The sequence below is a fragment of the Sinohyriopsis cumingii genome, chromosome 9 (genome assembly GCF_028554795.1).
Source record: "Sinohyriopsis cumingii isolate HCF-2022 chromosome 9, ASM2855479v2, whole genome shotgun sequence".
In the NCBI taxonomy this organism is placed as follows: Eukaryota; Metazoa; Mollusca; class Bivalvia; order Unionida; family Unionidae; genus Sinohyriopsis; species Sinohyriopsis cumingii.
Window position 1 is genome coordinate 93,229,661 of NC_142969.1, and position 18,594 is coordinate 93,248,254.

Sequence of the window (18,594 nt, forward strand, 5' to 3'; positions counted from 1 at the left end):
TGGAATTACTTTAAAATCAAACAAACACAAACACTTTTGGAAATTTATCAAACATTTTTTTGAGAAGAGAAATAAATAACTTGAAGAAGATTAAAGACAATAATGACAAAGATGAGACAAAAAGAAAATGGACTTCAAGCTAGGGAACATATTGACTCCTAAAAGTAGGAGAGGAAAAATACACAGTGTACCTATTCCATGTATACAGTACATTCTTTGGATGATGGAACTTGACAAAGTTTTGATAATGAACTTGTAATTTGTCCAAATTCACCAAAGCATGAGAAAAAAGACATTTCCTTTCTTCTCGATGACTGGAAAATATGAATTACAGGTGTCTCTAAAACTCAGCAACTTTCATCAGTTATATCCAAGTCTGGAGAGGAAAGAAAATTTTTTTGAAATGGTGATATACAGTAGAGCAGAAACCCAATATTGATATAAACATCTAATCAGGATGAATATTGATAAAATTTTCAAGATGGCCAATTTGGAGGTTATTCTGGCTGCCCTTGTGGCACCATTTTCATTTAGGACTATGTATATATCATAAAATGTCTTCTGGTAAAACCCCTATTTTGATACAGTAGAACCTGTCTTGAAAGACCACCTCTTTTGCCAAAAAGTATGGTCTGTCAAAACAGGTGGTCTCTCATAACAGGTCACAATGCTATATGATCAATGTATTTATGCATTAAGAGTGTGGTCTCACATAGCAGTGGTCTCTCAAGACAGGTTTTACTGCATGACTTTTCTTTCAGGAAGAGAGGCAATAACAATATTTTCAAGGTAGGTTATTTTATGTTGAGGTACCTGGAGTAAAGTATCTTGCCCAGGGACACACTATGGCAGTTGACTGAGGCAGATCTGACAATATGCCCTTTTGGTCAAGAGTCTAGCATGCTTAACACTGAGGCACTGCTTTCTAGCATTCAATGGGGCCCCGAGTGGCCGAGTGGTCTAAAGTGCTCTCCGTTATGGATCACTGCCATCTCACCTCTGTCTGCGTGGGTTCGAGTCTAGGATTCGGCTAACGTGGGTATGTGAGAAAGCTTGCCAGTAGCTTCTCATGGGTTGGTGGTTCTTCTCAGGGTTTTCCCGGGTTCTTCCTCCACCATTAATACTGGCCGCCATGCATAGCCTATCGTGTGCTGAAATATGGCGTTAAACCCCACAACAACAACAACTAGCATTCAATAGTTTCCTCCTAAGTCATCAGGGAGAGTGCATTAGACCTATTATACATCTCCCAGCCCACAGGGAATCTTAAAAACTGAACAAAATTGTTCCAAATGAAAACTCCAGATGGGAGCTCGCAGAGAAATGACAATAAGCAAAATCTTGAATCATCTCATATAACATGCATGTCTGAGATTCAGGTCACATTGAAGTTTTACCTTTCAGACAACAAAGTAGATTTCACATTCAGGTCAAAGAAGGCAAATTAAGATTATTTTTTTTTAAAAATCAAAATGCATAATGGGTGTTCCACTAAGATTGATCAGGGAAAATATGTATCATGAAAAGGTGAATTCTGTTTTGGAAATTGCACCACATTTACAATCATGGCAGTTGTCTTGGCACTGTTTTCTTGCAGATAATGTTTAATATTACTAAAAGTTGTTAGCAAATGTTTGCATGTTAGCAATCAATGGTGTTTCTTTGTAATGAAACCACCATTGAGTAAATCTAATAAAATGCATGGTATCAAATATGATTAGTAGTTTGGTTTGAATGTCTGTTAGACATAATATGGATTTTGATTGTTTATCACATATGCACAATGATTGGCAAAAAGTGAATAAAGGAAGTTTAGTCTGTTATATTGCATCTAGAAAGAGAAGTTTGTAGGGGTTTTCCTTATTTGTGTATGGAAATAGTTGAAGCCTGCAAACCTTATCTTTTATTTCTAATACACCCCCATGACTGAAACTTTATCGCTGAAAGCAAAATGATGGATGACTGTTATATGGTACCTGATGCAAATAGGTAAATGTTTTGCATAGGACAAATTCTTTGTTTTGTAAGTTGCCTCAATGGATCCAGGTCAGTCTCCAACATTTTGAGGAATTGTGGTTTGAATAGCATGAAATGATGGCTTTATTTTAAGGATTTTATATTCTTTTCCTTCATCTTTTCTTTAGAATCATGTCCAAGAGTCTTTATTTTTTATCTTTTGTACTACTAGTGTTTACATTTATTTGAAAGGGTTTATCATCTTAAAGTTAGTGTTTCATTATGGTTTCATTTATAGATCTTACCTTTTAATCTTTATTATATAGTGAGGATTGTGATGATGTTTTCTTAAACCACACACACACACACACACACACACACACACACACACACGATGGTGCCATGGGGTTCAGAAGTCTGACACTTTTTGGTTAATATATTTATCTGATAAATTTAACTAAAAACTTCACAAATTATGCTTAATGACACTTTAATATTATTATTATTATTATTATTATTATTATTATTCCACAATGAACATATTGTAAATGTTGTCACTAATTTTCCAGAATGGATGGTCATATCAACATGAGGTTTTTACAACAAAGTCTTCTAATGGTGTCTAGTTTATCCCAAATGAAAATGTTGCTAATCTTACATCATTGGAGCTGCCACATTGTCTAATTTGAAAATTTTGTCACTCAAGAATATCAATGATGTTTTCAACACTCAGCAGTTATAAAAAAAGAAATTGTGTTGTATACTTGGAAATTCTTTTATGACAGTAGAGTGTCAGTCCATTCAAGGACTCATGATTCACAAAAGGTATACTGAGACAACATCAGCAAGAACATTACTGATATAAATGAAGATGGAAACCTCCTTCCACTATTTTCATTCAGGAATGTTTCATGTTTTCCCATGGCTCAAATATTTTTTTAAACTTATCAAACTCACCAAACTGTAAACAAAGTCAGGCTGTTTAGTTAAACTTTAGTGAATCAACCTGACAAATATCAGGTAGACCCTGGCTTTTCCAAGGTAAAAACTCATCTCTTGAACTCAAATCGAAGTAAGCATTTTGCTTACAGATGATCATTATCTTAAAATATAATCTACAGTCATGGGCAAAAATTAGCTATTTAATATGTTGTTTACAAATGATCTTTACAGTCTACAACAATGGACATACGTTAAACACACAATATAGCTCTACATAACACATGTCATACTTGACCATGTAGGAGTTCAGTACCAATTATTTCAGCAATTGGTGTCATTTTGAAGAATTTGATTACACATGTCTGTAGATAATCAGTGTTCAGTTTATTTTGTTCCCCATCAATCAATCAATATTACAAAATGTTATGGTATGTGGACATTTTTGGATGAGGTTAAGTGAGAGACATGTTCAAGTATAAACCAGATTGATTGTTGTGTGCTGTGATGTCAGAAAGAAGGCACTAGATGTTGAACAAAATTTGTACTACCCTACATTGTTAATGATAGACTTGATTTCCTCTTTTCTTGACCAGTTTAATAACTATCTGACATTGTAAAAGTCTGTAGCAATCAGTAATTTTCATCTGTAAGTTTTATTTTGACAACCAAAGTGCAGAGCATTCAGTAATTGAGAATGAAAAACTATATTAGTATAAACTATGGAACAATAATTATTATTTTATTTAAGATCTATATATGTATGTACATGACCACATTGATGTGCACTTTTAGCCTCCTTCAAATCAGCTGTTTTCTAACAGTAGTCATTGATTTTATATCCTTAAAAAAATGCTTTACTTTATCTTTTTCATAATTTTGACATTTGACACTATCATTTTGCTCTCAACTTTTGCTTGCACTCTTCTTTCACTGATGTCCACAAATGTGCAGCTGTGCAGTCCTCGAGAGAAAGGGTGCTGCACTATATATGGATAGACTGACAAACAGGCTTAGCTACTGATTCATGAACTGCTGGGACATGAGTGTCTGACAAAAAAAAATATTGCATGTGTGGTTATAACAGATTGATGTGTCTCCATGGGCGCCCACACATACAGGCAAGGAATGGGGCACTTACATCCCTCCCCCCACTTCACCTCTAAACATGTTTTAATTTACATCCATAAAACTTAACTGACCACTACATGTCCCCCCCCCCCAATAATTGTGTATCTGTTCTGGCTTTACATAATTTGAGAATCTTTTTTAACAAAGTCTGTTATTTGTCACTGCTCTTTTTATCTTATAGTGCTCTTAGCCACAATTCTTGTTAGCCTAACAGTGGTGTCATTTCAAACAAGGCATTGAGGTAGTTCTACAAATGTGGATTACTGGTAGCCTGTTAAGATTGGGGGGGGGGCAACTTGAATTGTCTTACTTATTGACAACACTCTAGTTAGCTTTAAGATTATGTATTAGTGTTTATTTAATATTTCATCAACACAATAATAGCTACATGTATATGGTGAAAATTAAAAGTAATGTTCGAAACTGTAATATAAAGAATTCTGACAACACTTTAGGAATATAAACCCTTGCAAATAAATGTAAACATGAACTGCTACAAGATAAAAGGAAAAGATGTTAAAATTCATTCAATAAATACAATAAAAAATAATGGTTAAAGATGGAATGTGTTATTTGTTAGATGTGAACCTAGCAAATCTGGCTATGAGGGATTGCAAATGTTTAGACAAGATAGGACAATGAGTTATGGCTAGCAAAATGAAATAAATTTGCAGTTAAAAGAAGCAGAGAACTCATGTAATCAGGGCTGGGGTAGAATAGGATTAAATAGAGCCCCCTTTATATAAAAACATAAAATTTGATCACTTCCTTAATTAAATAATTTGCTTATTTGTCCAGCCCACGATTTATGATAAATAGAAGCTATAATCTGTATGCTTTTGAAGGTTTGATTTCAAGCAGTCGGGTGTAGTGGAATTAAAGAAGAAATTTAAAAAGCCATTCTGGAGTCCAGTATTTGATCTTTGCTTTATGGATTCACTATTTAATATTGTTGTAATTATTATTGTTATGATTCATCAGATAACAAGATGTCTTGTGATTTGCAGTAATGCATTTTATTGTACTGTTGTGTTTTCATAATTATTTATGTGACATATTAATACTATGCTAGTGGTACCATGTGGCTGAAATTGTATTTTCACTCTTCGGAAACAAGTTAAATATCAAAGTTGTGTGCTAAACTGTGTAATAAAAACAATTATCAGATCACTATTGGGGGTGAATATTTGATCATCGTGGGGTGAATATTAAGGAATATTATGTAAACCATCATATTGATCAACATGAAGCAAAACAGAGATCAGCTTTATATTAATTTCACCAAAGTTCAATGATTGTATAATATTACGAGGATTTTGAATGTCATATTTGCTCCTGTGTAAGGTGTGACATATTACAAATAGGGTTGACCCTGATCTGATATCACATGATGCTGACCTTTTCTGGCAGGTCAGGTTCTGTGCATTCATTCTACACATGTACTTCATATTTTTAAAAAACAGCATGGAACTGCAGATGAATTATTCACACACACACACACAAGGGATCTACCCTGGTAGTCATCTTTTTGGATAATTATATATTTTTTCCTGTGTTCTTATCAGAAGTAATAGTCTGAATGTTTTTTTGCAACAACATTTAGTATTTATGTGTTTGATTTTAGGAGTGATTAGTGACTAATAGCTATTTCACCTGAATATAATTATGATGCCTGACACTCAAAATTGGTTTATTAAATATTATGTTATCTTCAGTTCTGTATAAAATTAGAAGCAGAAATGATTTATTGTTCAAACTGAAAAGATTGTCTACCTAATTATAGAATTATTATATTAGCTGTGAGAGGACAAGGCCAAGTAAACAGAAGTTATATTTTTTCAGTAACTTGCACGAAAAATGTTATGCTGGTGGGTAGACGTTTTAAAAATCTGTTAAAAATATGAATTTGTATATTCTGTCAATTAGTTCCACTTGGCAAACTTAAGAACTACTGGTATGAACTATGAACTATTCTGAGTAATCAATACTAAATACCATAATATTTGTTTTTAAAAATCTGGAACAGACCAGATGTGAATAGTTCCAGAAATAATGTTTACTAAAAAATATGGTATTAGAAAAAATGGGAGTTGGGAGTAAGTTAGAGGGTCAGTTTGGCAAATTTCATGAGTTCTGGTGAGTTTCAAAATTGATCACTTCTCTTTAGGCATTATGGGATTTAGGACTTGCAAGATTTACTTTCCTTTGAAATTGAAGAGCTTGACAATGTGCAAGAACTACATACCTCCAAACCTGAAGATTTCAAAACAGAAGTATTCCAGTGAGCATGGGCAGTTTTACATTTTGCAGAAACAAATGTTAACACAGTTTCATGAAGAATTTTATTTTGTTCAGGTTACATTCAAGACATAGATTGACCCTAGCAAGGCATCTCAATGAACAAAGTAAAGGGCCAAGTGTTTGGAACTGTTTTGTTCCATTCTTAACATACTCTTGATAAAATTAAAAATAATAAATTATGAAAGTAAAACTTATGAATAATAGGAACATATAAACTGCAAATATTTTGTTAATTAGTGTGTCACTATTTTTACCTCTACTGGTTATAGATCAGAAGAGCTTATGAAATTTTTTTTGTTGTCATCCATCCATCACGCAGCACAAGTTTGTTGGCATTACTTCTCTAAACTACTTGGAAGAATGCCGTGAAGGTTTACACACACATTCACCCCATGATCTAGTTGGTCGTAAATTAAAATGTTACTGATCTGTCATCCAGAATGGCCACAGGGCAGCCATCTTGAAACTCATCTTATTGCTATTCCACCTAAATGGAGATTCATATTGACATGTTTTTTTTGGTTATTTTTAACACTTCAAATGTTTAGTTGATGCTGAATGAAAATGGAGCTGATCTGATGTTTAAAATTTGCCATAGCAGCAACTTTGAAAATCATACTTTCAAAAGTCATATTGACAAGCAGTATTTACCAGAGGTCTGATGTTAGTCCTAAATGAAAATGGTGCTGCTGTCACATCCAATGTGGCTGCCACTGCTGCCATCTTGTGAGAATCTTGTTACAGAATGGATGGTCATATCAGCATCGGCTTTTCACTAAAAGAATTCTTATAATGTCTCATTGGTCCTAAATAAAAATGGTGCAGCTCAGACATCTTGGAAATCTTTTTATCGTTACCTCTTCTGAATGAATGATGATATCAGCATAGGGTTTTCACTGAAAGGCTTCTTATTATGTCTAGTTGGTCATAATTGAAAATGGTGCCAATCTGACCTCCGATATGTCTGCCATAATGGGCATCTGAAAAAAAAACTTATTATCACTACTACTAGAATTGCTTGTCATAATGATAATGTGCTTTCACTTGGCGACGTGATGTCTAATTTTTCCTAAATAGAAATGGTGCTCATGTGATACTAATATTGCCACAGTTGCAAAGATATTGAAAATATTGCTGTTGTTTTTCCTCCAAAATGGAAAGTCATATCAACATGGAGTTTTCATCAGAAGACTTATTATAATGTCATGTTGGCTCTAAATTAAAAAAGTGATGATATGGTATACAGTATAGTCACCATGTGTCGTTCTTGAAAGTTGTCTAGGTGGTATTAAATGAAAACAATGCCAATTTTTGTCAAGATGGTCCTAAATTAAAATTATGCAAATTGACCCAAGTATGGCCAGTGGCCATTTGAAAATATTGTTATCTCTACTCCTTCCAAATGGATGGCTATTAGGCACTCAATAAATGTGTTTCCGGTCAGCCGACTGACCCTATTTTTCATTGACTAACAAGTTTAGCAAAGTCAACAAAAACAAATTTAATTCTCATAGGTTAAATAGTGAAAATTTAAGAGGAACTTACAGTATTATGAACTAAATCCCAAATGATCCTAAATATTCTATAACAAGTTAAAAAGTTTAGAATTAATGTTCCGAATGAATTCAATGTGCTAATGTTCCAATAGTCTTGAATGTACTAATTGACCAATAGTCTTGATATATCATAATAATATAATCTCTGTCTATGAATGAATTAAGACTAATCCCAAAGTAGTGTTTCAGCCCAAAAAGTCAATGAGCACTTTATAAGTCCAATGAATAATTTAAATAAATGATTCCTCTGAAATTATTACTAAACATAACAAATAAATTGCATAAAAAAAGAGCCGATAACTTTTTTTTAGATTTTGTATATTTGGTAATTTATTCATTGCACTTTCAGAAGCTGGTATTGTCTAGTCTGGCAAAATTCATTTTCCCTATTTAAATAGCAGCTATGGATAGTGTGCTTTAGGCTAATTCAGACTGACTTTTTAGCACAAGGGAGCAGTCATTTTAGTTAGCAGTGTGCTTAGATCATGTACAATTTCCAAAAGTACAATATCCAAAGAAATATCATCCACATTACATTAATGTATCATAGAGGTATGCCAACATTCTCTCCATTGTGCATGTTTTAAATGCAAACAACTTCACCTTACCTCACTCTCTCAAAAGTACATAATAACGGGTGAGCACCCGTATAGGTATATTTAATTATATGGAAAATTTAACCATTATGATGAGATCCATGACCAAACCCATGTTACACTGGAGACTGTTTTATTGAGGTATATTTAATTACCATTGTATGGAAAATTCAATCATTAATTTATGATGGGATCCATGACCAAGCCCATGTTAGATTGGGGACTGTTATATAGAGGTATATTTAATTATATGGAAAATTCAACTATTATGATGGGATCTGCAACCAAACCCATGTTACATTGGGGACTGTTATACTAAGATATATGTAATTACAGTGTATGGAAAATTCAGCCATTATGATGGGATCCATGACCAAACCCATGTTACATTGTGAACTGTTATTCTGATATATATTTAATTACCAGTGTATGGAAAATTCAATCATTGATGTATGATGGGATCCATGACCAAGCCCATGTTAGATGGGGGACTGTTATATAGAGGTATATTTAATTATATGGAAAATTCAACCATTATGATGGGATCTGTGACCAAACCCATGTTACATTGGGGACTGTTATACTAAGATATATTTAATTATATGGAAAATTCAGCCATTATGATGGGATCCATGGCCAAACCCATGTTACATTGGGATATTTAATTGTATGGAAAATTCAACCATTGTGTGGAAAATTATAATTCAGTCAGAATGATGTGATCTATGACCAAAGCCATGTTATATTTTGGGCCATGTTATTTGAAGTACATTTAATTATATGGAAAAAGAGACTCTAGCCAGTATGACAAAATTTCCATACCCATGTTATATTGGGGATCATGTTATACTGAAGCAGTTTAAGGTGAAGACCACTATATTTTCATTCTTGTCTTTATTTTCAGGTGAGGCTCATGAGTTGCACCCTCCATCAGAAAATCAGCCTGCCATTGTTGTTCATATTTGTGAGGATCCTGAGGGGTACACCCCAGGTAAAATAAGAAAAAAAATTGAACAGACTGCACGTCCTGGATCACAGACCTAAGAAGTGACATTATATATGGCAAGTTCAGCCTCCTTTGTCATCAAATACATCATGATGGGCATTTTAAAAAATGGACACTCTTATTCTGTGATTCTTGCACATTGAAACTTGTATCATGAAATCAATAAATGAACTTGATTATCATTCATTGCTGTGTACAGAGGAGTTATAAATTCCAGTTTAAAAGAGAAAACTGGAGATTCAAAATCCTAATGCAGCACCATAATAAATTTAGAATTACTGGAGAAAAGGTTGCCCAAAACTTTAGAAACAATCTTCCTTTTCCATATTCACAGGCCAGACTCTGCAATACAGGAGAAAATTGTGCATGGAGCTTTACGGATCTTCTATGTGTGGCTACCAAGAATGTTACAATTTGATATTTATGACATAGTCATTTCTCATCAAAACTGATGCATTTAAAAATGTCAAGCCTGCAGTATAAAGGAAATTCATTGTTTTATTAGCCTAATTAAGATGATGGAGAAAAGTGTTCCATCTGATTTACATTTATTGGCCGTATATCTTTGCTTTTGCATTATGTCGGAATAAATGGTATACAGAATTTTGCATCATTACAGCAACTAATGTGATTGAATTCAGTCTGTTTTTTCAATGGTGTTTGATGGGTACTTTATCTTGATTGGTGGAATCATGAATCCCCTTCATTTTTTGTTTTAGAATATGTTACAAAACCCAGGTCCATAAAGTGAAATAATGCAGACAGACAAATTTCAAAGATCTTTGTATTCTTTTGAAAATTATGAGTATCGTACTTTTCATTGCAGATTTATTGTGATGAGTTCAGTGCATATTGCATTCAGTATTATGGATGATTTCAAGTGGCTGGTACTTGATTTGACAATACCTTCAGCTGTCATTTACCCTTGTACAGTATCTTGAAAGGGTCTTTTTTGTGAATTTTGCCCATCTTGGTTGTGACTCAGCATTATCATTTATTCTGTTTTGCTTGCATAGCATTGTGCATTTTCCAGTAGTTGACAATATTTGCACTATCCTACTGGTCAGTGTTTTGACTATATATGCAACAAAAATTTGCAGATACATGTACAATTTTTTTAAAATTTTGAACACTGCAGGCTTAGATTTCCAGTTGCATAATGTGCTTGCAATGCTGTTTGCTTGAAATTGTTCAAATAATGCACAGTATAGACTATGATTTACTGGTGCATTCATTAAAACATACTTAGCTTTTTCCATTGTTTGCTTGAAAAAGATCTTGGCTTTAAATGGTGGCCATTTTTAACTGCCCTTAAGCCTGTGATTCTTATTACATCATAAAAATGAGAAGCATAGGTATTTTGTTGATGGTTAAAGCATCATCAAGTATTATTTTAAACACCTGTCATTTTTTAAGGATATATTCTTTGCAGATCTAGATGGAAGTTCGTTTACAAAGTCTTACCAATTTCAGAAGTGTCACTATGAATACATCCAAGTCTCTTTCAGAGAGTCAGACATTAGAAAAAGATGAGGATGTTCCAATTGCTGGTGCATTATGTGACAGCAGATTTGGGTTTACTCTGCCCAGAGTTGGGCACATGCTATCAAGAGAGTACAGTTGATGGTCAAATAAAGTAAATCTCTTAATATTAAGATCTATTGTTTGTTTTTGCCTTCCTTATGAAGATAGCCGCAGGTGAATGACATGTGACATTCGACAAGTGAATGACTTGGTTTTAACTAGTTTATGCAGAATGATTTTGAGTGAAAATTGAAGTCTTTATGCCTAATTTCCATGAGTGTGCTGAAAGTTTTGAAGAAAAGACTTGAATATCTTTACAACATTATCTAAGTATATGATATGGTCAATGCTGTAAGACAAAGCCCTAAACTTAATGACTGTCTGAAAGATGAAGATGATGTTTTCACCTCAGCCACATGAGGGAATGTATCACTTCATAGTATCCAAATGTAAAAACTCATTTAGGACAAGAAAAACTTGGCATAGAGCATTGGCACATTGGGTGGGCATGGCAGTGCCACAAGAAGGATATGCATTTTATTTCATGTGCATCTTTACAATATTAATTTATCCTATTCCTTCTTTTTTAAAGGATTGGGAATTTTATCATGCTTATCTTATTCTAAGCCTTGGGGTGGAATTTCAGCCAGTTTGGTAATTAATTTTCCAATTTGAAACCAGATTTGTGGTTTTTGACTAATTCCTATTATTTCTCTTAGAAGGTTCAGATTCGACAAACATGCTGAAAGTTTCATTTTACTGACATATTTAGCTCACCTATACAAAGTAGACATAAGCTTTTGTAGTATCCCAGGCATCAGTGTCGCGGTCTGCACAGGTAAAGGCACATACATATCCTCAGCCTCACTGGACCTCAAGACTAGGCAACAGTTTTGAATGGTAGTTGCCTACATTTCACAAAAGAAGGTAGCAGTTACCTACATTTAACATTTTGTTGCCTTTGGTTATGTTTTTGTGTTTAGGTTTTTAGCAACTTAAAAAAAAAAAAAATATTTTGACTTCCAGTACAACTGTTTAGCCTGTAGTCATGAAACTTGATGATGCAATGTATCCTAATGAGGTACAAGTTGATCTTAAAAGAAGGTCATTGTGAGCCAGATTTCATGCCTCACGGATGTTGGTAAATGTCATTTTGACAGTTCTTGCTTAAATCATAAAGTATTACCACACCAATACAGAAAGGGCACCATGACTTACATTTCACATTTTATTAAGTTTTTGCATTTGACTCATGACCACGTGCATTTTCTGCCTGCTATGTACATACTGTCCTCTTCCGATCATGAAATTTGATGAGGGTATGCATTTTGATGAGCACTGTTCCTTCATTTCAGTACTAGGTCATGATAGATCATTATTTACATTTCACACTTCACTCACTTGGGTTACATTTTGTGTTTGTTTCTGAAGCACTGTTCATGCTAAAGTTGTGAAATAGATGATATCTCCATTACTACCACACTCTTACAGTGAAAGAAGTTCACCTTGACCAAATATTTAACATAATTTTCACTTTGATAAGTCTTTGCATTTAGCACATGAATTTTTGGCATGCTGTATGCATACCATCTTACCTAAAATTATGAATCTTGGAGAGTGAATGTATCTTGACAAGTTCTACATCCTAATTGTCAGTAAAGATCTCTTAGGTCTTTATTTTATTCCTCAGTAGATTTGTTGAAATTTTGTGTTTAAAGTTATTTTATTGGGTGTTGTTTATGTTCCAGTCATGAAAGTTGATAATTTGGATGCATCTGTGTTACCAATACACCCTCACAACCAAAAAAGGTCATGGTGACCCACATGTTATGCTTCACTAACCATAGGGTGTGTTTTTTTATTTTATTACATTGATTCTTCCATGCTGCATACATGTAGCCTAAGTGGAAGGCCCATTCTGATCAGTGCAGATGGAATGAATATCACAGTACATTGTAAATATTTTGATAGGCTACCCTCAGCAGGTTAACCCTATGTATTTTACATAATACTGAGTATCGAAATTAGTTAAGTGGACTACATGCTGCTCCCTTTTCATCTAATGCCTCATTGGTAGTGGCTAATCAAGGTAATTATTGATGCATTAAATATGCATCTACTCCTGGCTTTCAGTCCAAGGTTACTCAAGGTCAGAGATTATCACCCAGTAAAATGTGGCTTCTAGGGGTAGACAATGACAGTAGCTTCTTAAGCAGAATTTAACAACATTGATTTGAAGAAAAATAACATTAATCTTTGGTTTTTATCAACTTATTGTACAGTACCTCTACTTTGAAATCATACAGAAGTTTTCTTTTAACATTTTTGATCAGCTGATCATAGACCACACGAGCCTATGAGATGGTCAGTTGTGTGTCATCTGATGTCCTTCCATCCATTATCACAAGTTTCTTATCGCTACGTCTCCTGGACTACAAGGAGGATTACCATGAAACTTTACATACACATTCCTCTTGTGGTCTAGTTGGTTATATATGAAATTGGCACTGCATGCCCATCCAGTATGACCACCATGACAACCATCTTGAAAATCAGAACAGAATGTTATATTGTTTTGGTAGTTTTCACTCGAAGACTTCTTATGATGTTCATTTGGTCAAAAATCAAAATAGTGATGATCTGGCATACAATATGGCTACCACACAATGTCTATCTTGAAAATCTTATTAATCCCCTGAATGGATTATCATATCAACCTGAGGTTTTAACTAAATGATTTAATATGATGTCTGCTTGGTCCAAAATGAAAACAAAACCAATTAGACATTTAATAAGGCCACCAGAGCACTCATATAGAATTTTGTTCTATCTTTATTCTTGCTGAACAGAAAATCATAGGGATTTTCAGCAAAAGACTTCTTGAGTCTAACTGAAAATGGTGCTGATCTGACATGAGGTATTCACCAGGAGAGTTCTTTTTGTCTGCTTGGTCCTGAATGAACATGGCTAACCCTCAATGTGGCCACCATTGCGGCAATCTTGAAAATGTTGTTATCTCTACTCAAATGGATGGCTATATCAACATGGGCTTTTCACAAATGGACATTTAATGATAACTTGTTGGTCCAGAATGAAAATAGTACACCAGTAATATATCCAAAATGGCTGTCATGAAATTCTTGCTGTCACTACTCCTCCTGAATGTATGATTATTACAATATGGTGTTTTTGACCAAAATACTAATAATAATGTGTACTGTGTCCTAAATGAAATTGGTGCCAAGCTGATATCCATTATGTCCACCACAGAAGTTATTTTGAAAATCTTGCTATCACTGAAGAATATTAGAGATGGTTTTGACATTTATAAGCTAAAAGGACAAAATTATCTTGAATTCCTGGAAAGTCATTTTGCCCAGAAGAGCATCAGTCCCTTCAAGACACTCTTGTTTGTATTTTATGGTTGGTTGGTAGGTAGGTAAAATGTTAAAGTTTAGAAACTTGAAAGTTAAATGTGTAAACAGGGAAAAATGCAAAAAAGAACTTTAGTTGTAACAGGAGAAATGTGCCAAACATTACATTTTCAAGCTCTAGTTAGTATCAACTTATTTTTGGCATGATAATTCATATTTACAGTGGCTACAAGAGATGACTTTAGGTGGAGATGCATAATGTAATTGTCGATTACACTTGGGTTTACTTCACTGAATATACCGTACACCTAGTGGTTAGAGCGTCCGCTTGTATATGGGAGGTTGCGGGTTCAAATCCTGATCAAGTCATACCAAAGACATATAAATTGGTACTAACAGCTCACTAGCTAGGCGCTCAGCATTAAGAGGTCAGTATTAGGACTGGTCGGCCTGATGTCAGGATAATGTGACTGGGTGGCACATGATGCCATGTGTCTGTGGCATGATGCTCCAGTACTAGACATCACTATAAACTGCCCCACTGCAGGCATTGTAGCGATATAACTGAAAAAATTGCAAAGCTACATTAAAAATCCAAACAAACAAACACACACTCACTGAATATACTTGAGAATTTTCATCTGCATTGATGTGTGGAAATGTTTCACATGGTTCATTCGGTCTTGAATTTTTTTTAAATTTTTGGGGTTGCCTCGAAAACTCCAGGACCTTCAAAAGTTAATTTTATCCTTGAGACATACTTGAATTTGTTGAAACCCATCTTAAATTTGCCAAAAATGTCTTGAATTTATTTGAATGAATACAAAATATTTAAATGTAAAAAATATAAACATTTTAAATTTCAGAATAGTTATTTGTATATAATTTTTTTTTAAAAACAACCAATAAGTACATATTGGTTAAAACTAGGTGGGTCAAAAGACACACCAGTAATTATCAGATGGGAGTGGTGTCCCTTTGCTGTTATGGTGCAGTTATGTATTGTTCTTCTACTTTTGTATCTACAGTGTATGCATGCAGTGATAAACAAACTCCGTTATTGAAATATTTAATTTCCTTAAGAAAAATTACTCTTCAGAAACTTTAGAAGACCTTGAAAACTGAAAAGTTTTTGTATAAAAAATTCCAGAGCTATGCTCAGGTAACATAAATAAAGAAATATTTCTTTTTCATTTCTAATATATTTTTCTTTCTGGCATATTTACTAGTATTCTACATATAGTCAGTCATCAGATCTCATTATTCTAACATTTCATTGAATTATTTACAAGATTGAAATCATTATAAAACATCTTACTAGTCATAAAGCTCCTAACTTGTGCGTAAATATTCCCATCTTTTGTATTTATGAAGACATGTTCCATTAGAGTGTATGTACGATATCACCTTAGCACATTCAGAATGCTTGACTCTGTTTGGCAAAGGTTTTTTGTTTCAGTTAATTGCAACAAGTAACCTTTTGATGTTACAAAGTCATGCTGTTTGGATGCTGTTACATCAGAAGATTTTGTAGGTCGAGGATATGTTGTTTTCCTCAACATGCATTGTGTTGTGCTACCAACTTTTGTCTACTTTGTTTCTAGTAAAATACAATAGCCATTAATGCTTTGATTTATTTTATGGAATAAATTCAATTTTCATCATACTCATTTGTAGAATTTTCTTTCCATTTTGTGGTTCTTTGTTTTGGCTTGGTGGGATTTCAGTCCCTCCAGGATTTGTAGCATAGTGTCCATTCTCTGTTACTTGATATAATTTATATTACTTATAATAGTTACAAACTTTATGAACCTAATAAAATTTGTAACAAAGTATAGCTTCAGTGACCTTTCAGGTCAATGTTAAGCAATGCATCCAGGGAGGCAGTGCATATTTAGGTATTGATTGCCTCCATTGGATATTGTTCCACTGATGGTAAAACTTGAAACAGTAGTAGAAAATGCTTTTAAAAGGAAATCACCACAAAAATTCCTGTAATAATGTTTCAGATGTTAAAGTAAATTCTCACGCAACATATAAAAAAAGAAAAATTTGAAAAATTTTATGAACATTATTTAGAGCACGATGTTTATAATAGCAAAAAAGGTCATAAACAGAAATATCTCTGCAGTTATATTCTTTCATCTGATCTTATGTAAATTAGGATTGCTTGAACTGTCAAAACTATCAGTATTCTCAATGCTTTGATTGTTGTATAGTTTCAGGGACAGCATGTAATACAGGGACTGGAAATGTCAGAGAACTTCTAGATATCACCCGCTACCTTTGGATATGCAAATGAGCAGTAAAATCAAAGGCATGGCAGGGATAGTCAATTTGCCCTCAGGCTATAAATCTATCTGTGCTTTCCAAAATGACAGACTGAAGTTACTGTGAACTGAGAGTATATAATGTAAATTGTATTCATGTTATCTTCCATACAAATTTTGTAAAGTGGTTTTCAAGAAGCCATGGTGCAATTTTCTGTGTAAATATGAAATTCATGTTTTACTTCATTTTTCAAAATATTTTGCTTTTAATTCCAAATAAATTATTCAGCAATGCATATATTTTGTTAGTAAATCTGTAATTTTGCTTTTTATGTTACTGATGAAATAAAGGAGCAATGTGTTTTACAAAATATGTAAAATATGTACCTTGAATTAGCTTCTGTGAACCCTTTAGTATATGCAACAAATAGTCTTATAGTACATTGCATACCTCATTTAAAAAAAATAGAGAATGGGTGATATTTGGTGGGCTAGGTTTTTAGATTCTAACTTACTTGCATGGTAGTCTGAGATACAGGGTTCCAATGCTGCCTGGAGATAAGAAAAAGTCATAAATAATAATAGGTTTGTTCACAACCATGAAAAGACCTTTATTTTTACGAATACAGGATAGATCATGGTTGAGGGAAAAAATGGGGATTTTGCAGCCAACACTTAATCACCCAACTGCACAGGTCAGGAGTAAAATTTATTGAGCTTTTACTGGAATATTTGGTATTTGCAGAATTTTTGAATCATTGAGCTACAGTGGCTGTATGGATCATTTGAATGCTTGCTCTAAGCTGTTAACTATATTTGATTTAATTTATATTTGATTTAATTTAATTGTTTGTAAGTTTTAAAATCTTTTTATTTCTAGTTTCATTACATGTCAAAGTAATGTAATTTTGTTTACTAGGAATTTAATATTTTCCAGAAATTAATTTGACCTGTTTAGTCGTAAACACCGAACTTTGTATCTTTTGCTGACCTAGTTCCTGGCCTTGATTGAAAATCAAGTAAACAACTTCTTTTTTTTTTGATCCATTTTTAATGTGTGAATCATAATATTGAAATCGAGACTGTACTGGAATATGTGATCATAGACATGTGAATACCTTCTAAAATGTTCTGGAATGTGATCATGTGACCCTCATCGGGGAATCTGTTTGGCGTCACAAGTTACTGTATAAGCTTTTGCTAAGGAGAAATTAGTCAGTTGGGCTTCTAAACACTGCGATGTAATGTGTTCGTTTTGTTGTGACCATTTTGGAGTTATATTTTAATTTTTATTCAGATTATTTGGATTCTTAAAGATTAATTCGTTTTCCTGGAAATATTTTAGTGCTCGTACAGAATTCTTGAACAAAGACTTTTCTTCAAATTTTAGTCGGAAATTCGAACACCAGAATATTATTGTCTGTGGACTAACAAAGAACTGTAGACACTACAGCATCATACTGACTACTGTATTGGTCATTGCCTTCCATTTTGGATTTTTTGTTGGGACTCAGACTTTAATTAATTAGAACATTTCATTACTAGGACTTCTAAACTTTTATTCATGGATTATTCTTGGATTATTTTTGGATTTGATTCTTAAAACCGTAAATTCTAATGTTTTCATTTTTACAATATTGTTCCAGGGAAATAAATTATTTCTTAAATTTTTCAAATATTGTTGTTTTCACTCTTTCTTTTGTTACTGTTTGTTAGAGCCTAAACACGTAACATGGTAAAGCATATTTCTACGGGCAGTAGACATACTCAGGTGATTAGGTAGGACAGGTAAACTCATTACTTCTTAATCTGTGACATATATTTATTTATTTAGTCAAACCTGTCCGAATGGTCACCTGAGTTCAGCGGTCACCTTGTCACAACAGCCATTCTAATTCCACACTTGGCAAATCTCCTACATCAATATCATGTAATTAGAGC

At 33.5% G+C, this 18,594-nt stretch overlaps 1 protein-coding gene across 2 annotated transcripts in view; it reads left to right on the forward strand.

The window, feature by feature from the left end:
- Positions 1-18,329, forward strand: part of LOC149792258 (calcipressin-2-like) — a 62,182-nt gene extending 43,853 nt beyond the window's left edge. Inside the window, exons 4-5 of one of the 2 annotated variants that reach the window (XM_089970786.1) lie at positions 9,384-9,541; positions 16,603-18,329. In XM_089970786.1, coding sequence (XP_089826912.1) covers positions 9,384-9,523 — 140 coding nt within the window. In that variant the 3' untranslated portion in view covers positions 9,524-9,541; positions 16,603-18,329. The remainder of the gene's footprint in view (positions 1-9,383; positions 9,542-16,602) is intronic. The other variant, XM_089970785.1, reaches the window with a different exon arrangement.
- The last annotated feature ends 265 nt before the right edge of the window (positions 18,330-18,594 follow it).